Source organism: Brachyhypopomus gauderio, chromosome 12 (assembly GCF_052324685.1).
Source record: "Brachyhypopomus gauderio isolate BG-103 chromosome 12, BGAUD_0.2, whole genome shotgun sequence".
Classification (NCBI taxonomy): domain Eukaryota; kingdom Metazoa; phylum Chordata; class Actinopteri; order Gymnotiformes; family Hypopomidae; genus Brachyhypopomus; species Brachyhypopomus gauderio.
The window spans coordinates 10,440,462-10,466,301 of record NC_135222.1 but is presented as its reverse complement, the minus strand read 5'-3'; the positions used below and the strand labels follow the sequence as shown (position 1 = coordinate 10,466,301).

General features: G+C 42.3%; 1 protein-coding gene and 1 long non-coding RNA gene across 3 annotated transcripts; one reads left to right on the top strand and one right to left on the bottom strand.

Moving 5' to 3' along the window:
* Positions 1–924: 924 nt before the first annotated feature.
* On the bottom strand, positions 925–5,285 carry cmtr2 (cap methyltransferase 2). The gene is made up of 2 exons (XM_077023095.1): positions 5,147–5,285; positions 925–3,686 (listed from the first exon to the last, which is right to left on the bottom strand). The coding sequence occupies exon 2, from the start codon at positions 3,675–3,677 to the stop codon at positions 1,455–1,457; it is 2,223 nt and encodes a 740-aa protein (XP_076879210.1). The 5' UTR covers positions 3,678–3,686; positions 5,147–5,285; the 3' UTR covers positions 925–1,454.
* Positions 5,286–5,822: 537 nt separating this feature from the next.
* Positions 5,823–20,872, top strand: LOC143527799 (uncharacterized). 2 transcript variants are annotated; one of them, XR_013134267.1, is made up of 4 exons: positions 5,823–5,837; positions 19,274–19,477; positions 19,647–19,988; positions 20,553–20,872. It is a non-coding gene; the product is annotated as an uncharacterized LOC143527799 (long non-coding RNA). The 2 variants fall into 2 exon arrangements; XR_013134266.1 differs by lacking the exon at positions 5,823–5,837 and having other exon boundaries at positions 16,115–19,477; positions 20,553–20,871.
* The last annotated feature ends 4,968 nt before the right edge of the window (positions 20,873–25,840 follow it).

Genomic DNA, 25,840 nt, shown 5'->3' with positions numbered 1-25,840 from the left:
TTCAGCAATTCATTCATTGCAGTCCACAACTCATCTCAGTGAATGTGGGAGTTTATTTTGCCTTTGGGTAACAATACATCCCATCAGGGGAGTGTGACGGGTGAACGAGAACTCCTTTTAACGGGAGGCCATGGAGAGTGATGAGGATTAGTGAAGTGCCACAGGCGAATGTGGGGGCAGTCAATTTAACACCTTCAGAGTAGAAATCCATGCACATGCACTCGCACGCACGCACACACACACACACACACACACACGAGACCTGTGTGTGCTCATATGTGTTACCATCATGCTCATGTACACCACATACAAGAGCAGGGGAATGACATGACCACTCAACCAAAACTGAATTGATCACTGACAGTGATTGGCCTTGATGGGGTCAGGTCTCATCTACCAGAATAGGAAAAAAAAACAAAATATTCTTCCTCTGGTAGAGGGAAAAAGTCAAACTCAGACTGTAATGCAATGCTGTGGACAGCTGGATCAATATCGATTTTTTCCTGTTCCACATGAAAACCACTCACAGTCAATGGAACTTCAGATAAAGAGCACTCGCTCTCAGACCCCTGCTGTGTTTCTGATACCAGGAACATAAATTACTCAAACATCACTACAACACATTAAACAGCACATAAAATCTGTGGCTTTGTCTTCTTTAAAAATTAATAATAAAGCAGTTCTGATACAGTGCAGAAAATTAACAGAACCTCAAAGGTTGTGCTAAGACTGGACATCTTCAACAACTGCATGGGCAGCGTTCTATAGTAGTTCCAGAAATAGAAATATCTATCAAAGATCCAACTGTCAGATAAACAAACAAACGGATTAATTTGTAAAAAAATCCCATACAGTAACAGTATAAAAGTATAGAGGGGTAGCTTCAACTACAAATGTTTATGTAAGTAACACACTGACAATACGTAAACATATCTTATTCTTTATTTCCATAGCATGCCTGGCCAGAAAACAAATTAAATGTAAACCAGTATTTTGGTATTTCAACTGCCTGTGTATATACAGGACATCACCACATCTACTGGGGCGATAACTTAAGGCTTTTCAACAGCCAAATCTTTATGTGTACATAAGAACACTACAGTTGTCCATTAAAGAAAAGTCACTTAAACAGCATTATTTCAAATAGTGTAAAACATGTACAAATCGCATATAAATAATTCTAAAAACGTAATAACGAATATAGAATTTATACTCTTGTGTTAAACAGAAAATACTTCTACACGTATCTAAAGCATTCATAATCCACAAGTAAAAGTAAGCATATAGGTGCTTTCTAATTACCAGGCACACCATTGACGATATGAAAAGAAACTCCAAAACCTGTGGAATACATTAGGAATGCATTGGATAACTGGGTTATGCTCTAATGAGCCATGCAAACAACATATTAAGTGTGAGTCTGAGAGACTAAGCAGCAGGTCAGAGGCACAGTGCTATCTATCCTGACCTGTCTGCAGCAACAAATGAAGCTGCCGTCTAATCACAGTGTTATTGAGGCCAGACAGGAAGTGAGGCAGTGCACCTCTCATTAGTTCCTCAATGGGTGCAAACTGCAGGAGCTGCCGCCCTTGCTCCAAACACCTCATTTTGTCGAGCACCTCCTGGAGGATGGTCTTCATCCGGGGGAACGGTGTAAAGCCCACACACAGCAGCACGGCTGGAGGTCCGCTTGATGGGCAGCGGAAACTGATGGATTGGAAGCAGAGGTGGAAGGTGAGGACCAGGCACCCAGTGAAACGGGTCAGAGCCGAACGCAGTGGAACCACCAGCACCGATCCTTCACCAAGATCATGAAAGGCAGAGAGCACACTGCTCAGAAGCTCCTGCTGATAAGATGGATCTCCATCATGCAAAGTGGAAATGCACACATCCAGGTAGGAAGGCCCTGGATAGAACTGTGGTTGTACCATTTCTCCTGAGAGGGGCAAGTGCTGCCATGAAAGGTCCCCCACCACCAAACAAGAAGTAATATTTGGAAGGCTGCAGACCTCAGTTAATATAGAAGTAGGACATTGGGGACTGCATGAGCTACACACTGGTGCATTTTTGGCCAGTTGCTGTCCCCCCAGGCCCAATGTGCACTCCTCAAGAGCTTCATTCAGGATATCCAAGAGCTCCTGTTCACAAAAAGTGGAACTACGCACTTTTGGCAGGGCTGCTCCCATGAGAGTAAACCATGAATCTAAATCACTCTCATTCAAAGGGCCATCGAGAACAAAATCATGACCTTCGACTGCCTGGCAGTGTTCCTCGACCCACGCCCTGCAAGATACCTGGCCGAGGCGCAGCCTCCATTCCTGGAACTGCATCTCCTTACGCTGATTAAAGGACCCCATCTGCTTCCTCTGAAATGGCTTCCCTGAAGCCACTGACCCACCTCGGCACACCCACCACTTCCGAGGAAGGAACTGCACCTGGAAGCGCTGTATGTAAAATTGGGCGGCATGTTCCCTGAGTTGGTCCAGCCTGCTGCGCTGCTCACCACTCATGCCAGAAAAGAGCAACAGGTTCTCCTGGATGGTGTCAATTTGCAGTGCATGGAAAAACGTGCAGATCTCTTCATGCTGCCGGAGGAAGGAGTCTGGAACACAGTTGTTAGGGAACAGCGCTGCCATGGATGCCATGTCCGTCCCGTAGTAACGGATCAGCTTTGAGAGCAGTGGCCGCAAGGCATCTTTAGCTTTGTAGCCCAAACAAACAACATAGACCTCAGAGTTGCCTGACTTGCTGGTGGCAGGTTTGAACACAGAAACTGAGCAAAAGCAGCAGACGAGGAGGTAGAGCAGACAGACAGACGAGTGCTCGAACAGCGTGAACATCTTCAGGACAAAGGAGCCGCCAGGTGCGAGCAGAAGCAGAGCGCTCACTGTTTCGCAGTACTGCAATGGGGCCACCAAGCTCTCTTGCTCACCCGGGTCTCCCTGACAGTCAAAGCTCCCATCTGCAGTGACCAAATCCACACTGCGCATGTTGCTTACAAACCGCTGCAGTTCCAACAAATGCTTCTGCAGCATGACATCGCCTGTGTCATCAGAGCCGAAAAACCACCAAGGGAGGGTGTGTACAATGAGTCTGTCATCTGCAATGGTGCAGCTTCGTTCGTTAGCTTCGTGATATGGATTTAATGTATTAGCCACCCAGTTCCAGTCACAGTGCGGCCTGCAGGTTCGGAGGTAGTGATTCAGAGCTGAAATAAATGCTCCAGGGGCTTCGCACAAATGCACAGAGTTCAATTCACCATTCTGCAGCGCAGTTTCTGGTAGGAGTCTGAAGGTACCCAGAATCTCGTAGAACTTGGCCCAGGCCTGAGTACAGAGCTCTGCATTGGTAGTGGCACGAAGGTGGGCCGTAACGGTGCCTGCTCGGTTGGTTGAGCAGGTGTGCTGGTGCCACACTGCCAGGTCTTTGTCACTGAGCTGATTCTTCACCTCATTTAGGGACTGCTTTAGAGCCTGTAGAGGTGGGTGGCTCCAGGGACAGTCACGAAGTACCACACTGGGGTCAGGTAGGCTCCATTCCACCCCAGGTGGAGGACTATAACTTCTCTCTTTATTGAAGAGCTGCTTCACTTCATCTAGGATCTTTTCATCATAACACTTAGGGGCCTCAGTTTTGTCTGGGGGCAACCTCTTTTTAGTGCCACGCCCCCTGCTCATTCTCCAATTCTGCAGAGGAAAACAGAGGAAAATACAATTTCAATTAAAGCAACTAGGCTATTAAAAATCAATTTCCATGTAGCTAGTTATCTTCTAAAATGGAGGTAATGTCTATACAGGTAAATATTCCATAACACATGATCTCAATATATATATATATATATATATATATATATATATATATATATATATATATATATATATATATATATATATATAGTGGTGGGCCGTTAACGGCGTTCGTTAATTTGATACTCTTATCGGGCGATATAAAAATTATCGCCGTTAATCTATTCTTAAAGTTGGGTTGGGAACTGGGTCAAAATGGGTAAGCAAACTATGATGACTTTCAACTTGATAGTTTAGTTATAACATGTTATCAACCCCTTTTAATGTACAGTATGTTGGCTTACAAATTCATGTTTAACTGAATAAACGAGTAGCCTACATTTTATTGAGCATGTTTTTTTCTTCAAGTATCAAAGTAGAACAGCTTCCTCAAGCAGTCATTGATGCATTTTGGAAACAGGAGATGAGCCCCTGGTCTAATGCACCCTCTGTATTAAGAAACCCTATCTCAAAAACTGACTTTTAGTCATTACTTGGGTAGCACGCATATGAGCCATTTTAATATAGATTAATTTCAAGATTTCAGTGAGATTAATCTAGATTAAAAAAATTAATCTATGCCCACCCCTAATATTTATTTATTTATTATTTCGGTCAATACAATAATTCCGATATTGATATGAACAATATGTCCACAACAGATTCCGTACCTAAAAATGTATGAAAAATTTATGCAAAGTAGGCTATATGAAACTTTAAAACTATATTTACTTTAGAAATAAATATAGTACAAATAAATCTGTCAACCTTTTATTTGTATTCAGTCTTTATATATGAACATGAAGCACGTCTACAACATAAAATAAACTAACTCGACGGCTTTGTCAATATCAATATTTTCGATAGCCGAACCATTTCCACACCACAGAATCTTTCCCCTTTTATCAACTATTTCGTCTGCTTTATTATCACTCGTCGAGCACAGCCCGTGCTGTTGCACGTTGTCCGGCTAACTTGCTGGCTAGTTAGTTAACCTAGTTAATTTTACGTCTTCTGTCTTTGTTAACTATCTTATTGTTCATTCTCTGCGAATACAAACTAGGAAGAGCTACGCTAACAGTTATAGTCTTATTGTAATGGCAATATATGTCAAATAATCTTTACGATTTCAAGAATCTACCAGCACACCCTGAGCATACGTTGAATTAGCCGCCTTGCGACCGCGTTATGAAACACTAGGTCGGGATTATCGTCAGGAAAATAAGGGGGTCAAGATCTAGGCCTGCTCGTAGTGCTGAAAGTACCACAAAGCAGAACCACCCATTAGCTAGCTAAGTTTACAAACAAAATGTATCGTATGCTTTAATCTCCAATAGGTAGTCTGTATACGTATTGTTTACCTTAGCAAACTTCAGGATCCCTTAAAAACGAAGACGGGGTAGGTGGTAAAACAACGTTCATGCATTGCAGCTAGTTAAACGCCCATAAGGTACTAAGGTTGCCAAATATTTCTAGTTAGTTCCCCCTTAGATGGAACACGAATACTGTACGTGACTGAATTAATAAATTAGGCTTGCAGACACAACTCGCTGGATTCATATTTTGAAAATACGAAAATTCATTAAGAATTAATGCCTTATGTTTAATTGGATGAGCCTCTTTGATTTTTAAATTGAGTTGTAAAATAATGTGACGTGTACATTTTTGACTATAGAGATCTAGGCAGGTATCACATACTTTAATACCACTGATTTAAAACCTAGTTAAGCATAAGAGTGGGCTCCAATCAGGTCCTGGATTTTATGTCCAACGTTGACTCATATTCAGATTCTATTGAAGGATTTGATGAACAGGTTCAGGTGTTCTGTAAGGGTTCTAAGATAATTCTGCAGGGAAACATTAATATCCATAGAACTGGTGGTGAGTATCCCTATTGAATATTGTTCATTGTTTATAATTCCTGCTGGTCTGCATGCATTTACATATTACTCACCTCTACAGAATTGTCAAGAACATGGCAGATGCATCAGCCTAAGCATACACTGGGGGAACCAGACATAGTAAAAGAGATAAAAGACATATCATAACAGAGTGAGCTGCCAGGAGCCTCCCTTACTATCTTTCTTTTTCATCTTGTAATTACAATCTTCATAGATTTCAGAACATAAGCAAATATATGCATATTAGCATATATTTGTTTGTCATTTGCATTAATCAAAAGGTTTCCTCAGCTACACAAACTTTTATACGTACACAATATTGGCAGAACAGCATGACCCCAATGACACCCTTGAAATGATCTCTCATATGTGTTAATTAATTTTTGTTTACAAGTCTCTTTGCAGTCATAACTCATACATATTGCTACACTAAAAATTAAATAAAAACACATTATTCTTCATTGTAGTGACCACTGTTGCCATAGTTACTTTGAAACAGGAATCCGACTACTGACTACTGACTACTTCTTTAAAAAGTAACTCAGTTAAGTTACTGACTACTTGCTTTTAAAAGTAACTAAGTTAGATTACTTTTAGTTACTTTCAGCAGAGGCTGATCCCCCGCCCCTATAATATGAAAATGACTACCAGTTCTGCCAATACTCACTTTATTGACATGTATTTTAACCGGAACATCAAAAATGACACTGGCATTTGTAAACTTTTTCTTGAAATAGGCTTACATGTTTTTTAAATAAATAAATAAGACAGTCTTTCTGTTCAACTCCGCCCACTTACAGGGTTGCCAACTCTCACTCATTGAGACACACCTCTGATCCACATCTATGATTCAATGAGTTACTAGTTTGATCTGGCGCCAACCACCGGCGATCGATCGATCGCGATATAATACTGAATTTAGTCCATTTTACACCCCGCCCGGTAACAATTTACGTTCGCCGCCAAGCCCCGGTTTTTTTTTCCAGGTTTGACGTTGTGTTTTTGAAAGTAGACAGCACTCTGTCGCCAGGACAGAGTGTACAACGGACCTTAATGTTGTCTTCCTTAGCCGAAATAAAATCAAAATAATACCTGTATTTCCAGCTGCTAAAGGCGTAAGAAACGAGTAGCCAAAAAATAAGAATGAATAAATATATCCTACGTTCCCCCGAAATGCAGAAATAGTACCGCACGATGTTTTAGATAAGTAACTTTAATCTGACTACTAGTTTTTAAATAGTAGTTGCGTTAGACTACTCGTTACTGAAAAAAGTAGTCCGACTACAGTAACGCGTTACTAAGTAACGCGTTACCGGCATCACTGGTAGTGACATGAGAGCAGATTACTTAATCGTTTATGGTATTAATTTGTCTTTCACTCTTCAGAACAAGTAAGAAAAGAAGTTGCCTTATCTTTTAGTAAATCAGCACTGAATGCAGGTGGATGTATCAGAGCTACAAGTGTTTGCATAAGTAGTTACTGTACTGAGAACATCTGGTAGGATGCCCAGATGTGTCTATATGTGTGTAGTAGCTGAATTTGCAATCATTGTGGATTGTATTTACTTCAGCTGGACCTGTAGCAGTAGGTGCATTTTATGGGTGTACCATTACAGACTACATTCCATATGTTGGCATCTACAGTTTATCTATCCATCCACTACCCCATTACCCCATTCATCAGTCGGTGCTTCTGACTACAGCATCACTTCTGAGTGCTGATCAGATATGATTTGTGTGGCAGCTCATTCTTGGGACACCAGTAGCATAGATGTGGTTGTTGGGGTACATACATGGTACAGGATTTTATATGTCAGTATCAAGGTTGGGTCAGATGATTTCCTTCACGAAGGACACAAGAGACATCAGTACATGGTGGCATTAGTGGTCTGCCTTTATTTAATTTTTTTTTAATGAAAATGTGTGTGTGTTAAAATATGATAAGTAGGGTCTGGTTATTAACATTAAATGACAAGCTATTATGATGAACAGACCTTGAACCGAGCTGAGATCAGTTATAGCTCTGGTAACACAGCACACCCAGGGGTCAAGGACAGTACTCAGCCACCTCTATGTGTGTGTGTGTTCATGTGTACTGCTGCAGTACTATGCGCGTCATAAACCTCCATACCTGCAGTATATGCCTATATATGTCAGTGTCAGGACTGTGTTGGGAATGGTTTGCCATCCAAATATCTTCTCAGCAGCAGATATCTTCTCCTATGGTCAGAAACTGGTAAGTGATGAATAGGACATAGGGAGATTGATAAATTGAGAATTCCAGCACTCAGTAACAATGCACCTGTGAAATACACCTACAAGACAAATGTGCCTAATAACATGACCAGTGAGTGTAGACACTGCAACAAGCACCTTGCATAACCAACCTTTAGAGTATATTAGAACTTGAAGGCTACAAACAAGATCACAATTAAAATAGCTCTTAAGGTTGAGACAGTGTAATTTTTAAGCTAACCCTAACCAAAACTGCAGCCCAACATTCAATATATTCATATACGAATTGATTTATTTTACATACTCTATATATCACACAATGTAGATGTTTCTAATAAAGTGACTGGTGACTGTGTGCAAATATTCACAATACACTGTCAGAATAAGAGTTCTAGCACACAGCTGAAATGTGTATCCTGTCATGCGTGGTACGTCTATATGTGTGCACACTCGTGTGCTCAAATGAATGTGCTCATGTATACGTTTTCTCTATATTTTACAGTAAGGAAGTGAAACAGTGAAAGAGAAGAGTAGGGAAGAGAAAAGAAGAGAGGAGAAGAGAAGAATGAAGAGATGTTGAGTGTAAGACCGAGGGTAGAAAAAGCTTGTGTGAGGCAAGAATCACATCCAAAGAACAAGATGCAAATCGATAAATCACAAGAGCTGTATAGATCAACTGCAGTTCTCTATACAGTTCTGCTCTGGCATGTACACACACACACGCACACACACACACACACACACACACACACACACACACACACACACACACACACACACACATACACACTTCTCTGACTTTAGATATATGGTTCTGGCCCAGTGGTCTTTGTGAGTGTTCCTCAAGGCTCATCAATCGTCTTCCATAGAGCTGAAAAATGGCAAACAGAAATATCATAAATGATTCAATTACATATTTTAGTTCCTTGTTTTTTTCAATGACTTCAATTTCCTTGATGGCACAAAGCCAAGACAGTGTAATTGTAACGCCGGGTGCAACGTGAAGGATGAGACACGGACCCTTGGCTCTAGCAACAGACGTCACTGCTTTATTTATACAATAGCGCAGGGAGCGTACGAAGAACACGTAACCATTACACACAACGGGTAGACTCAGACAACGACGAGCACAAGACACTGCGCGAATGCACATTAAATAAACAGACCACATAAGCCCCGCATGATTACGAGACAAGCCACAGGTGAAACGGATAATCACAAGACACACCCACACCCACGGAGATACACTGACGCAGACGAGTAGTCGTAGACGACGTGAACACACATGCTGTGCAGCTGGCGGACGCGCCGGGTGCTGCGCCTGGGAGTCCCCTGTCGGTCTCCATCTTCTCCGCCTCCTCACTGCCCAGGCTCCAGCTCATGGGCGTGGCTGGATCTCCTTCCCGGGAGCAGTCCATCGCGCTCCCCTCAGAGCGGTAAGAGGGAGCGCTTGCCTCCAAGCGATTCCACCCCTTAACGGTCCCGGCCGAACGCTCAGAGGGGGACGGACTACGCTCGTCCTTAGTGCCTGGCTCGCTGTCCGTGCACTCGGAGATACCCGAGTACACGGACGGAGGATGGTCTTCTTCGCCCCCACTGTAGTATACAGTGGGAGCCGAGCACACTGACGGAGGGTAGTTCTCTTCCTCATCTTCTTCCTCCTCCTCCTCACCGTAGTCAACGGTGGAATCGGAGCACACCGACGGAGGGTAGTTCTCCTCCTCATCTTCTTCCTCCTCTCCCTCCTCCTCCTCACCGTAGGCTACGGCGGGGGCGGAGCTTATGGACGGAGGGTAGGCTTCCTCCTCCTCCTCTTCACCATAGTCTACGGTGGAATCGGAGCACACGGAGGGCGGTCGGTCCTCCTCCCCCTCCTTCTCCTCGCTCGGAGAGTCCACCTCCCCGAACTCACTCTCGGGGGTCTTCTCCGTGGCGCAGAGCCCGACAGAGCCCTTCCACAGGGGTGAGGGCTCCCCGGAGGAAGAGGGGTATCGTGTCCCCCAAATCCGCACCGCCTCCTGGCGGAGGTCCTCCGCCTTCTCGGGGACGGGGTGCTCCCGTGCCTGACGCAGCAGGGACGCACACACCAGGTCCTGCGTCAGCTGCTCCAGCGTCGGTGTGACTTCGCGGCGCACATGAACTTTGAAGTTCATGTGATCATGCAAAGGTTGTATCAAAATTATAATTAAAATGCTATTCGCTTAATATGCTTTGCATTTCATGATAACACGTTTGAAACGTAATTTTCAACCTCACCACCAGGCTAAAAAGATGTCAATATTCAACCGTTAATGGAGAAACAGCGCCACCCCTGTTTGCAATAACATTACGATACCAACAGCGCTCAAACTGTGTCAAAATGCATCTTGAAAATGCAATCCGAGCAGATTGCATTTTCATTTCCACGGTTTTCCACTATAGTCAAATTATAGTCAAATTAGATCCCATGAGCCTTCCAATCAGATTCCACCTCCCTCCACTTTATTCAGCCAATTGGGTTCCCCTTTCCACCTCAGGGAGCCAATCAGGACGGGACTAAAGCACGCTCAGCACAGAGCCATATAGTTTCTGGCTCTGGCTCAGCAGTACAGGCATGATCCCTAATGCCAGGTTCACACTACACGACTTTTCAGTCGTCAGGTTTTTGTGCCGTTCGCACTACACGACTGGTTGTGCTGTAATCGCGAGTCTTTCAGTTGTTGTGGCTTTCACACTACATGACTGATCGGCGACGCGGGCTCACGAATTACATGACTGGGGAATCGCCGACTCATCTGGCTGCCGTCCAAAAACACGAGAACACGAAAACGAAACTCTCGCGAGAACCAGCAACACCACATAAAGAAAAAAACAATGTACATGTACTCCACATTTTCGTTATTATTATTTTTTTTTTTACCGTTTAAACACTCCATAGTCCCAAGTTGCCAGAATTATTTCATCTCTCCGTTGCAGTGAACATAGATATAATCAATCGCACTATTTCTCCAGTGCTGTCACAATAACTTAAACACAGTGTTGTAGTAAAGTTGTAAGAAAGGTGAGGATTGTGTGTTTGCTGGGTTACTGTTTTGAAAGCATTCTTGAAAGTTTTTACATTCTTCAGAGATATCTTCAGCGGTGCCGCGGTTCTCTCTCCGCGTTCCCATTGGCTGTAGCTAGACGCTGCTGCCGACTCTCAGTCGCCGACTGCTAGATATTAAATCGTGCAGTGTGAACCGGGCATAAGGTGTAGTCTGAGACCTAGGCAAACTATAACGTAGAGGAAAAGAACTCGTACGAAAGACAGATAAAAAGAATAAAAATGTACACTGAACACTCGATTAAACAAACACAATCTATGAACCCCAAAGGTATAGTCTGAGACTAGGGAAAGGCATGAAACGTAGACAACGGAAGCTTATACTCATGGCTGGATTACTGACCGGGCCAGTGGGGCCAGCGCCCAGGGGCCCTTGAGGTCAGGGGGGCCCTGGCCGAAAACTTTTTGCGATGCCTATCAACATTTATGGTACAATATATTTTTATTTCCGAGGGCCCTCCATTTTAAGGATCCTCTGACTATTAGGGACTTTGACCCCAGGGCCTCTTGGGGGCCCTAGCCATGCTTTTGGGCCCTAGCCATGCTTTTGGGGGCCCTAGCCATGCTTTTGGGCCCTTGCCATGCTTTGGAGGGCCCTAGTCATGCTTTTGTGCCCTAGCCATGCTTTTGGAAAATGGAAAATGGATGAGGAGTTGTGGCACTGTTCTGACTTCGACTTATGGCTATTAGGGGTCCTAGGAAAGAGGGGGGCATATTTTTAGAGGGCCCTGGTTATGAGAGCTCCTACCAGGGGGCCCTAGAGAAGAGCAGGGCATACCATTAGAGGGCCCTTGATCACGAGGGCCCCTGCTACGGGGCCCTTGACTTCCATAGAAGTCGTTTACCATGGCTCCTTGACTTTCTAGGGACCTACAAACTCAGGCCCTTACTTAATGCTTCTGAATTTGTATTGTTTCAAAATTATTATGTTCAATTTCTCTTAAGCGCAGAGACACAAGTTAATTTAGCAATTTTGCAATTATTTAAATTTAAGACAAGCAATTTGTCTGATGAATGCTATCTTTGACACTGATTAAATTGAGTGAATTTGGCCAAGGGTGTGATTTCACTTATGTGAAAACAACAAGCCATTTGACTAGTTTCATGTTTCCCCTTTAATAAACAACAGTTTACCAGTGAGAGACCAGTGGTTCTGAAGGAATGCACGAAAGGAAAAGTGCCTTTTCATACAACAGAACTGCAAGCTAATTTTACTGAGTAGCACAATTTTGGTTTGGTGACAGATGAAACAGCAAGTGGTTTTGTTGTAGTTGCTGTGGCTGCGTATGCGTGTAACCCTGATATTTAGTTTGAGGATTATTTATTGGAAAATATATTTTATTCAGCTTCTTATTCAATGACCATTCAATGACAGTTTGACATGACTTGACATGCTTCAAGGCAGTGTGAAGGGGTCTTGACAATAATGAAACTTGATTTAATATCATTAACACAGCATTTTTAATATACTCAAAACCTTTCCCCTGTCTCCCTCTCCATGCCCCCTCTCTCTCTCTGTCTCTCACACACACACACACACACACACACACACACACACACACACACACACACACGCTACCCCTCCCCCACCCTCTCACTCAGTGGTGAAAAATTGTTACATTGCCATAAATTCCCACAGGGGCTGAGCCAATCAGGTGTTGCGAGAACTTCCAAGTGAATATGCAAGATCAAGACGGGGGCTTAGCCAATCAGGTGTTGCGAGAACTTCCAAGTGAATATGCAAGTTCTATATAAAACCCCCTGCCAGTATCAAAACTCCTCACATTCAGACAGTTCAGCTTGTGAACTTGCTCTGTGCTTTTACTACAACTTTTACCTTGCTATTACCAGATCAGCAACCAACAGCCTTTTTAAAGGCTCATTGACCTTTATACTGCAGTATATTATTTTATAATATATATAAATATTTTTATATTATATTATACTATACTATATTGCATATATTCTGTTACATTCTTTTTATAGTCTTTTCAAAAGCTTATATATTATATTATATTACATGATATAATATTACATTACTGTATTTACTATTGTCACGTTACGGTCCCCGAACCCTTCCTTTGGGGCGTGTGTTAACGTTGTCTGCGTCTATTCGTCTGTGTCAGTGTATCTCGTGGGTTCGGGTGTGTCTTGTAATTATCGGTCTCACCTGTGGCTCGTCTCATCATCACGTGGGGTTGATGTGGTCTGTCTATTTAATGTGCGTTCGCGCAGTGTCTTGTGCTCGTCGTTGTCTAAAGTCTGCACGTTGAGTGTATGTGCTTCAGTGTTCTTGTGCGCCATTGCGCAATATCTGTTGTTATTAAACGTAACGTTTGCTACGTAAGCGGGGATTTTGTGTCTCGTCCTTGGCTCATTGACCTTTATACTGCAGTATATTATTTTATAATATATATAAATTAGTGGTGGGACTTTAACGCGTTAATTTCGATTAATTAATTACAGGAAAATTACCGCACTAAAAAAATTAACGCATTTTAACGCACGTGGAACGTTTCTCAGTGAGTTCCAGGCGTACAGATTGTATGGACGCACGATAAGATGAGCATGATGGATATGACTGAAGAGGCTACGCTGGTGGATGGGAAATTTAAATATAAAAAACTTCCAGATGGAAGTTCAAACAAAAATAGTGTTATTTACACTTTATGTAGGAAGGAGTTCGCTTATCACAGGAGCACTTCCACCCTTCGTTACCACCTCAACGCAAAACATGTTGCGGCTAAAGCTGGGCGTACACTGTGCGATATTTTAAATCGTGTACTCAGCTCCAGCTCAAACTGTACGACTAAATCGCAGGGTTTAAAAGGAGAGTCGGCTCGTGGAGCTGCTTCAACAGTGCGATACTCTCACGAGGAGCGATTTGAATTTCAAACATGTTTGATGTTCTTGCGACGCTGCGATTTCTGATCGGGAGTTGGTCGTGAGGTGTGAATCGCTCCTCGTTTACCTGTGTAAACTATACGATGCACGACACGCGATTGAGCCGAAACGAGTGAAAAATCGGCTGAAAATGGGCCAAAAATCGCACAGTGTACGCCCAGCTTAACGAGCAGGTCAGTAATGATAACTTAGCTGCTCAATGTATTCCTAGTACGATAGGGTGACCTAAACGTCCGCATTTCACATCCTGTCCCGGTCGTCCCGGGTTTTTTTTAAAGTGAGGAAATGTCCTGGTTTTTAAAGTACCTTCATTGGACCATTAAGACTGGATTAAACTTTCGCGAGTGACCGTAGCGCGCGACTCCGCACGCGTTTATACATGACGCGTCATATTATTTGTGTTGTTCGCTCTCTGTGGTCGAAGATAAAGGCTTACAAGAAGCGCTGCACATTGCGTCAACTGATGCAAGTTACGAACTACCGTCCAGGGGTGAGTTTCCCAAAACGTTCTTAGCACCAAGTACTTCTTAACCTCGTACGTAAGAACGAGGGAAAAAAAACAGGTTATTGTGAAAGGGAAGTAAAACAGGTTATTGTGAAGAGCGCCACAAATGTGGTTCTGACTGGGGATCACTGGACCTCTGTTAGCAACAAGAATGATCTTGGTGTGACAGCTCATATTATAGATGATGAATGGAAGATCCAGTCATTTGCTTTGAGCATGCAGAAGACCACTTCTAGGCACTATGGAGATGCCTGTGGCAGAGGCCTGGGAAATTTAAGAAAAGTATACCATCTAAAATGGTATTAAAAAACATTTTCTGATTTACTTCAATTTTTCCAATATCCTGAGCAAAACTCCCAAAATTAAACAACATTTTGGTCAGAATTTCCAATGTTCTGAACTGTTTTCTGCACTCATATATTGGTCTGTGTAGTAGACTGGTGGAAAAATAAACAAGATGTTGAAGTTTGATTATGTTCATTGATTCATTCATCATTCAAACTTAAATTAATATTTCTCATGTTAAATACTGAAATGCGATTAAAATGCGATTAATTTCGATTAATTAATTACAAAGCTTCCGATTAATTCGATTAATTTTTTTGATCGCGTCCCACCCCTAATATAAATATTTTTATATTATATTATACTATACTATATTGCATATATTCTGTTACATTCTTTTTATAGTCTTTTCAAAAGCTTATATATTATATTATATTACATGATATAATATTACATTACTGTATTTACTATTGTCATGTTACGGTCCCCGAACCCTTCCTTTGGGGCGTGTGTTAACGTTGTCTGCGTCTATTCGTCTGTGTCAGTGTATCTCCGTGGGTGCCGGTGTGTCTTGTAATTATCGGTCTCACCTGTGGCTCGTCTCATCATCACGTGGGGTTGATGTGGTCTGTCTATTTAATGTGCGTTCGCGCAGTGTCTTGTGCTCGTCGTTGTCTAAAGTCTGCACGTTGAGTTTATGTGCTTCAGTGTTCTTGTGCGCCATTGCGCAATATCTGTTGTTATTAAACGTAACGTTTGCTACGTAAGCGGGGATTCCGTGTCTCGTCCTTGGCTGCGCCCGAACGTTACAACTATATTAAACTTTGAAAGGTTCACAGCCTTTTTCAAGGCTAGTGTAACGTTGCTAACTAGCAACTCACAGCTTTTTAAAAAGTTTATTGTTATTTGCATATTACATTATTGATAATAGTAGAAGTGTAAGCTTTATAATAGTAAAAAAAAGTGCGCGTGTGAAAAAAATAAATAAAATTGCGCGTGAGCATGCATGTGTGAAAAAAAAAAATGTGTATGAAAAACAAGTGCGTGTATAAAAAAATAAATAAAATTGCGCGTGTGTGAGCATGCACGTGTGAAACAAAAAATAATAAAATGCGCGTGTGGAAAAAAAAATGTTAATGCGAGTGAGCGTGCGCATGTGGAAGAAAGTTCGCGTGTGAAAAAAAAGGGCGCGTGTGAAAAATATATATAAAAAAGTGCGCGTGTAAAAAATAAATAAAATTGCGCGTGAGAAACAAAAAATAATAATAAAATGCGTGTGAAAAAAATGCGCGTGAGCGTGCGCATGTGAAAAAAAAAAAAAATAAATGCGTGTGTGAAAAAAAAGTGCGCGTTTAAAAAAATCTTTTTTAATTGCGCGTGTGTGAAAGGGGGGGGGGGGGGGGGGGGGCTGTGCAACCCTTTGCCCAGGGGCCCAGACTATCCTTAATCCGTCCTTGCTTATACTAAGGACTTACCAAGGCATGAAAACATAAGGACCACTCGACTCAAACAAGGACAATCTATGAACCCACAAGGTGTAGTATGGAGTGAGATTACGGTCTTTAATATGAGAGCGCAAAGATAAGATTCAATCAAGCAAGTCAGACACACTGAGCACGCAAAATCAAGAAAACCGAGCACTGTTAAGTGCGCTCACTTCCCTGTTTTCAGCGCGCGTTTCAGTTTTTTGCTCGCTTCTAAAATTTCTGCTTGCGTCATGATTACAAGTTACAGATCAAGGCTTGGTAGAGGATTACCTGCGGGTTCAGGTAATCATGCCGCGTCTGTGGCATTAACCACACTAAACAGGGACGCTGGGGGATTCTGGATAACATCACTCATCGAGGCATTACCGCTTTATAACTTTAAAAATACGACAGCACAAATGTTTATTTAAATAAACCAGCATTAACGAGCAGAAATGGTTTTCTGTTTCTGATCACACGAGACGCTTCACGGAGGTCGGCCGTTCTACCGCCGTAGTTTGAGGCACACAGTTGCTCTGCCACAGCGCTCAATTTGGCAATAACAGTCACATCAGCGCCAGATAAGGCTGATATGTCTGCCACTTGATCGATTAACATTTCACACTAATGTAGTGTAAATTCACCATAAGGACTCGTCTGCTACCCTTTGAATTAATCTAATGAGCGCCTTTGCGACCATGTCTAAAAAAACTCACCTGTACTGCTGCGCGTGCTGTAGTCCAGTCCTGATTGGCTGCCCGATGTGGAAAGCTGTGCAACCTGATTGGCTGACTAAAGTGAAGCCGTGGAATCTAATTTGACTATAGTGGAAGACCATGGAAATGAAAATGCAATCTGCTCGGATTGCACTTTCAAAATGCATTTTTGACACAGTTTGAGCGCTGTTGGTATCGTAATGTTATTGCAAACAGGGGTGGCGCTATTTCTCCATTAACGTTTGAATATTGACATCTTTTTAGCATGGTGGTGAGGTTGAAAATTACGTTTCAAACGTGTTATCACGAAATGCAAAGCATATTAAGCGAATAGCATTTTAATTATAATTTTGATACAACCTTTGCATGATGAATTATTGCATTTGAATTTGAATTTTGAGCTCAAAGTTGCTTGTATGAGTGGAACATGTAAATGCAAATACGTATTACATTTTCATTTGAATATTGATACAGAAAAACTTCCATAGACATGTGGTTCTCCTCTTCACATGTGTAAGGAAATGGCCCCACCCACCTTTGAATGGGGTCACATGGTCACATTTGTGTACCGTTTCTTAGAAACAGTGGGTGGCTCAACTTACCCCGTGGCTCAACTTACCCCGGTCTCCCCTACATTTAACCTCACGGACGTAATTTGGGGGGGACTTTTTCAAAAGCCGTTTTTGGTCCTCTGCAGTTTTAACGGTTAAAAAGAAATATTTAAATAGCGAATCTAGTGCTAGGACCATGCAGAAAACGACCGCTCCGAGCTCCGCTCCGGTAACACTTTACGTTCCTAAAAATGAATTTTCCATGAAGCAAACCTGGCGACTTCGTGGCTGCATCCATGTAAACACACGTACGATTTGTAAATCACAGGTTTGAAAACTCGTTATTGCCCCTACTGTGCAATTTGGTTAGGAATACAGCCGAGCTAAACTATCAAGTTGAAAGTCATCATAGTTTGTTTACCCATTTTGACCCAGTTCCCAACCGAACTTTAAGAATAGATTAAGGGCGATAATTTTTATATCGCCCGATAAGAATATCAAATTAACGAACGCCGTTAACGGCCCACCACTAGTCTTGATGGTTGGTAATAGTAGTCATTGCAGGAGAATTCGGGGCAGTGTGAGGGTCCAGGGCAATGGGTTTGACAAACGCTAGATTGTGCTTTAGTACAAATGTGATCAGTAATAGTAGGACTTCAGTCTTAGTTATTGAGAGAAAACCTACATATAGGAACATTTAGATTGTCATCAAATATTGGACCTGTTTCATCTATGCATGACTGACTTCCTACTCCTGTTCCTACTCCATTCATCACCACATTCATCTAATTCACTTTCATCTGTTTCACTAACTTCTCCATGACTGTCATCTTCACTGGGCTGTATATCACATAGTTCATCTACTTCAGTCTCATCATTTCCTTCAAGGTCCTCACTGCAACCCTCACAATTTCTATCATCTAATTCACCTACTTCACTGGACCTGTCAACTGCAACATCTTCACTATTATCCACTGGAAAATCTAAATGATTGTATTCTGCATGTTGACTGGCACCAGTCACAACTTCTGACTGCAAAGGTACAGGTGTTTCACTGTTTTCAGTGGTAGGGTGAAACAATCTGAATTTTGTTGTCCTTGGCAACAAATAAGCAGCATCTGGTTCTAAATAATGTTTATACCTCTTCATTTTGAATTTACAATAAGACAAAAATAATAACCATATAGTCTTTAATAATTAGGGCAGCCATATAGAAAAATAAAATGGAAAATTAGCTCTGTATGGGATCATATGTGGGACATATGAAATGTAACCAATTCTGGAGTGTGGCAGCAACTCCAGCATTAAATTAAATTATTACAGCCTAGCTAAAAACGCTAAACTAAATAAGTAAATTTTCAACCTTAAAGAGTGAGACTGTGTCAGAGTCCTGGACACATTCTGGAAGGTTATTCCATAGTTGGGGGACCTTATAAGAAAAGGCTCTTCCCCCTTCTGTTACCTTATTAAATTGTTGGAACTAATAAGAGGCAGAGACACAAGGTACAGGGGCGTGACAGACAGAGGGAAAACCAAGGAAATGAAAAAACCAGTGCGGGGCTAGGACGAACGACACAAGACTGGGCAGAGGGAGGAGCTTTACGTGACAATAGCTGTATATAGCTGTATATAATATTTGATTTGAGTGTGTGCACATAACAAACTGTTTGTGGGTGAAGTACTACATCAAGAACAATCAGAAAAATTATAAATTGCTGTATAAATACAGTATGAGAACCAAAAAATACAAAAGGATCAATAAAAAGAAGCAATTTATAATTTTTCTGATTTTTCTGTATGAGTCATACTTCATATATGGTGTCTTGTGTAATAATTACTACAGAGCTGTTGAGAGGAAGCCTCCTGTCTCTATGAGGCAAAACCGCACAGTTCTGTGTTATTAGTGCTTTCTCAGGCAGCTGACAGGAAGACAGACAAAAGAAAGGTGCACACAACAACACACACAGAGCATGTTATGTAACCATTTGTTATTTAAATTAAGGTGAGCACAAGGAAATGAAGCTTTTGTGGATCTTTTTCCTTCTTGGTATGTATCCATCGTTCAACATGCAAACTAGGATTGTGACAGTACTTGAAAAGAAACCATGTATCTATTAGATTCTTTAATTATATGCATTTGATTGCAATGGTAAGAAAAGTTCTAGTGGTGCGGGCAAAATATGAACTACTGATTCTGAATGGTGCTTTTTTTCTAGGTGAAAGGCTGCTATCTGAGTCTGTGAAATGGATGCAGGTCAAACAGGGTGACAATGTTAGTGTCCACTGTAACATATCCTTTAATTTGGAGACCGTCTGGGTAAGGCAAAGGATAGACAGTGTACCAGAACGCTTGCTGGTTTCAGGGCCCAATGAACATGATGGAAGTATCTACTGGACGAACAGCCCTGACCCTCGCTTCTCTGCAGTCATCAACCACTCAAGTCAAACCAACAGTCTGCAAATCAGAGAGATTGGCAGTGATGATCCTGCTTTGTACTACTGCATTGGTAGGCTTAGGGGCCAACTGACATTTGGAGTGGGCACCAGATTGTATCTAGGTGAGTATAAAATATATGTAAACTTTTGGTCCTTTTCTGTTGAGGACTAAATAAATTTTTTTTGTTATTGCGGTTTTCAAGCTTTGGTTATTTGAAGTGAGTTCATTCTGCACTTGCAACTGATATTGTTAGAATTATAGATGTATAGAGAGGAACAGGTCCTATCATGTGAGGAAGTGGTTTTAAAGTGGTTTCACCTACCGTAATTTCACAGGAAACTTGCATTGGCAAAAATTAATCATACAATGAGAAGTAAAAAACATCACTAACAGTGTCTAAACAATTTTTTTCTTTTTCAATCTGTTCACATTGCTGCTAAAAATGTGAACTTTTCTCCCCCTGTCACATATGGGTAAGCAGTTCTGTGGCTTTGAAGATTAGAGTTTCATCCACAACACCTGGCACAATTTATGTACTAGTTCATTGTAGCTTGTAAAATAAGTTACATTTTAAATAGTACTTCATTAAAAAATTGCATGGTGCAGCTTATAATTTGTATTCACCCTTAAACACATCTTTCACATCTTGCTGTAAAACAGGAAACATTCTTCATTTAATTTACAGTGACTGCAGAGCGTGACATCACAGAGTCTGTCCTTGGCCTCCCTTACACCTGGTTTGTTGCCTCTATCGGTGTGGGACTTCTCATGATGGTGTCAGTAGTGCTGGCTGTGCACCTAAAGACACGGCGAATGCAGACACACAGAATTCATCATTCAAGAGTGAACAATGAGTCTAAATGTTGAAAATGACATGGGGTTCAAGGCCCACATCACCCTGCTTTGATTTAAACTGGTAAAAAGTTTAAATGTATGAATTGTATTGAAATGTATCGTATTGTATTGAAATTATAAAATAAAGGAATATTAAATCTAAAAAATATATAAAAAAAAATTATAAACAATATTTTAATAATAGTATATATTTATTAATTAATTTTAATAACACATTTTATTACTTGCATTTAGTTTTGATGTACCTGTAGATAGACATATAGTGTAATGGGCTGACAGAAGCAGCAGACACATTTGGCAGTGTCTGGCAGAGTTTAATGTCCATCTCCATAACAGACACAGCAGTCACAAAAACTAAGTAAAGAACAGAGGAGCAAAGCAGCTCAAAACTCTGTCAAAGTCACGTCTCACTTGGTCTTGCAATGGAAGGCGTGGCGAAAGCAGCACAGCAACAGGTCCAGGAAGGTTCAAGCCATGCGCAGCGGGGAATGGCGGGACCTGTGGGCTTAACAGTTGAACATGTGCATTCAAAAGTTAGAGACGGTCACATTAAGTAAAGGTGCAAAGAGTGCATTACAGTAAATCCAAGTTATTATGCCATGCATGGACGTAATTTTGATTTCAAAAGTGGGGGGGGCATGGATACGTCACTATTTAAATATTTGGTTTTAACCGTAAAAACTGGGGGGGACCAAAACCGGCTTTTGAAAAAGTCCCCCCCCCAATTACGTCCATGATGCCATGGAGGTCTGGATTTGGAATCATATTCAAAATCAAAGTGGAAAATCAAATGACAGGCTGATCCAACTTCAGTGGAAAATCCTCAAGACAAGTTAAAATGAGGCTCAGTAGTGTGTGTGCCCTCCACATGCCTGTGTGTGTGGCCTCCACATGTGTAACCTCCCTACAACGCCTGGGCATGCTCCTGATGAGGCAGCAGATTTTCTCCTGAGGAATCTCCTCCCAGGCCTGGATTAAAGCGTCAGTCAACTCCTGGACAGTTTGTGGTGCAACGTGGTGTTGGTGGATGGAATGAGACATGATGTCCCAGATGTGCTCGATTGGATTAAGGTCTGGGGAACGGGCAGGCCAGTCCATAGCATCAATGCCTTCATCATGCAGGAACTGCTGACCCCATTCAGCCACATGAGGCCTAGCATTGTCATGCTTCAGAAGGAACCCAGGGCTCACTGCCCGAACTCACAATGGGTCTGAGGATCTCCTCCCAGTATCTATGGGCCATAATGGATGTCAGGTCTTTGCATTCTGTCGTGGAAATTTTCTGAAAATGGATGAGGACTCAGACGTGATTAAAATTATTAATTTATTAAAAGATATAAAATATTAAAAAGGACAAAAATCACACAAGCAAGAGAATCTCATCTAAGCATGGCAATGGGGGCAGTCCCCCTTGCTTATATAAATCCTAAACACAATTCAGCAATTCTAGCAAGCAGGTTATCTTAAGCACAGCATGTTCCAAAACATAGGCGCCCAGCAGGCTGTTTTGTCTCACATATGTAAATCTCCTAATATGGAGCTTCCCTAGGTTTAGCGCAAGAAACTGATGAATCAGTTGAATGCAGAGACAGCTGAATGACCCAAGTATAGTAGACTAGTGACAACCAGTTAACAAAGTGCTTTTACCCTTTGCACTGATTGGTTACACTGAATCACACTACTTCATTATTGCTAATCACAATGACATGTACTAAATTATAAAGTTCATAGTGATCTCTTATAATCTAAATGACAGGACCAAGGATGACCTAATCAAGAATGATATAATTTCTGTCACAATTCCTAGATGAACAGTTTCCTGGAAATTGGATTGGCTGTCATGGGCAGTGATGTCAGTAACGCGTTACTCTAATCTTACCACTTTTTTCAGTAACGAGTTGTGACGATGGGCGCAGGGCGATGGACAAGGCACGAGTCCAACGGTTTTGCACAAACATCACTTTTATTTGAATACAAATAGTGCAGACAGTGCACGTGGAACACTCACACATTTAATATTGATGGACTCGGACAAAGACGAGCACGGGACACTGCGCGAACGCACATTAAATAGACAAAACCACATAAGCCCAGAGTGATCATGAGACGAGCCACAGGTGAGACCAATGAACACATTCAGACACATCCACACCCACGAAGATCAACAGACGCAGACGTCTAGACGTAGATGACATAAACACACGCCCAAAGGGGAGGGGTCAGGGGCTGTACCGTGACACGAGTAATATAACGAGTTACTATTTCCAGTCCAGTAATCAGATTAAAGTTACTTATTCAAGTAACTGTGCATTACTTTTTTATTTTCCTTAGTAAAAATATATATAACATTTATTTGAGAAGGAACATTTACAGTACCTGATGAATTTTAATGTTGCATTGTGTTCCAGGTTTGAAAAGTTGGAATTTTGGCTAAAGTACTTTAAAATGCTTGAAATTGTATTTTGTTTCACAACAAATAGCTGTCTGACTGAATAGTTAGCTTGTATTAAGTTTACAAATACATTTACAAATAATACCGCACAGCATCACAAACGTAATGTCAGGAGATATATTATTTAAATGTCAGGAGATACATTATTACTGTTAAAAATGCACTTCCAATAAAGTGAGTATTGGAAAAACTAATTTTGTTGCTGAATGTATCTACTAACGTAACTTGTAATCTAACATAGTTACTTTTAAAATCAAGTAATCAGTAATGTAACTAAATTGCTTTTTAAGGAGTAATCAGTAATCGGGTAACTTTTTCAAGATAACTAAGCCATCACTGGTCGTGGGCCAGTCTCCCAATCTGACCCACTTAGACTTTTAAATTTGGGGTCATCTGTAAGTAATTGTCTATGCTGTGAAGATACAAGATGTGCAGCACCTGAAACTACGGATACTGGAAGCCTGTGCTAGCATTTCTTCTGCGGTGTTGCTATCAGTGTGTGAAGAGAGGGAGAAGAAAGTCACCCCCCCCCCCCCCCCCTATACTAATGTCCCACAAACAGGAAGTTAATATCACCAACCATTCCCATTTTATTTAGGTGTATCCATATAAATGGCCCACCCTGTGTCACGGTACGGCGGTCCCCCTACTGGTCGCCTCTGTGTATTCTGGTCGCCCCCGTATTCAGCAGCAGTTGTCTTGATGTTGTTGCATTGTGTTCGTTCTTCAAGGGGGGGGGGACTACGATCCACTTTATTCATTAAAACCTCCCTTTTCCCTGACACTTAGCGTGATCGGTTCCATTTTATTTCGCACTCCCTGCCCGTCACAGAATGACCAGCCACTCTTCGGAAGCCATCAGTCTCTTTTACTTTCGTTCGTGGTCATGTCTCATGGTAAGTGTTATGTGTCTGCGTCATGTTTGTTCGTTGTTTGTGTATGGAGAAGAGCTGGGTCATTTAATGTTTGTCCCGCTGTGATTAAATGTTCATTAGTGTTGCATACTGTGTGTGGCACGTTGGGAACAAGGGCAGTCAACACTGGTGGAGCTCTTCTCAATGACTGGCTGTGTGTGTCGCCAAACTTGTGTACGTATGTGAGTGGGCACGTGGACCAGTGTGTGATGCTCGTTTGCGTTGGATTTTTAATGTTATATGTGCGTGACACGAGTGCCGCTCGTCACTGTCGCCTCGTTCTCCGTTCGTGTGGTGAGCGATGGCGATGTGTTGAGAGCTCGCATGTGTGGGTCCCATCCATTTATCTATTGTACACTGTCTTTTTGGTCTTGTCTTTTCGTGTTCATTTGTCCTAGCGTGTGCAAGATTTGTTTCATGTAATTCCCCATATGCTCCTTCCCCTTAAATGTGATTTGGAGGGGGACTAGTGTGTGTGTTTTATGTGCAGGTGTTTCTCCCTGGTGGTGGATTGTGGCTCTCCTGGACCTAGTGGGGTCTCCAGTTGCAGGAGCTCCCTTATATTGTAAGGTGCCCCCCCCCCTCTAGGGCTGGAGCTCCTCAGATGTTTGGGGACCATGGGGCTTCGGTCTGAAGAGCTCCTGCTGAAGATGGAGATCCCCCCCTCATGCTCTGGGTGACCAGTTGGCCCCTGGGGTGGTTCTCCCAGCCTGCAATATGGGGGCCCTGGGCCTCAGTCTCTGGCGCTCCTGGGCTGGGTGGAGGAGTCCACCTGGATCCTTCATTTGGCTCATGTCACGGGTTTTTGGTTTGCGCATTTTATTCATTAAAACCTCCCTTTTCCCTGAGACTTGGCGTGATCACTTTCATTTTATTTTGCACTCCCTGCCCGTCACACCCTGTATACACACACACACACACACACACACACACAAAAATATATATACAGTACATATATACATATATACTCACACTCACTGGTTACTTTATTAGGTAGTGTCACGGAACAGCTCCGGACCCCACCTTTTGGGTGTGCAATTATGTCGTCTACGTCTGGTTATGTCCGTCCCTATATGTATTTCCGTGGGTGTGGATTGTAAGTGAGCATATTCATCTGTCTCACCTGTGGCTCGTCTCGTGATCACTGGGGGATTGTGTAGTTCGTCTATTTAATGTGCGTTCTCGCAATGTCCCATGTTCATCTTTGTTAGAGTCCTACACATCTCTAAGTGTTCATTGTGTGCTGTCTGTACTTCACAGAAAATAAAACAACAAGTTTGTATCTGCGTTCTGTGCCCACATTGAGCATCACAGACAAAGTTCTGTCACACGCAAAGAAGGGGAAGAGGGCACGTAGGCACCATCACGCCTCTTCCCCTGTAAGTCGCCGCGAGGCCCCCGTGACCGTCGCAGAGATGCAGCAGGACCCCGATTGTGTGAGCCTACTGCGTCACGCTCAGGAAGCTGAGGAGGAGTCGCTGGTGGAGCATTTCCAACTAGCCGCACGGATGGTGTGGAGAGAGAGGCACTGCTCCCGGACCAGAGACTCGCCTCCCCTGATAGCGGGGTGCTTTGTGATCTTCACAACCGAGATGTCTCCAAAACCCCCTGAGTTTGAGTTTGAGGGGGAGTAGACTAAAGAGGAGGAGGACTCCTCTCTGTCAGTGTACTCAGCCCCCACTACGTTGAAGATGTGAGCACCCATCCGTTCGAATGCTCTGCCCCTATGTTGTACTATGGGGATGAGGTGAG

Excerpts from the sequence above, each read along its gene's own strand:
- cmtr2 (XM_077023095.1), bottom strand. The coding sequence starts at position 3,677 with ATGAGCAGGGGGCGTGGCACTAAAAAGAGGTTGCCCCCAGACAAAACT.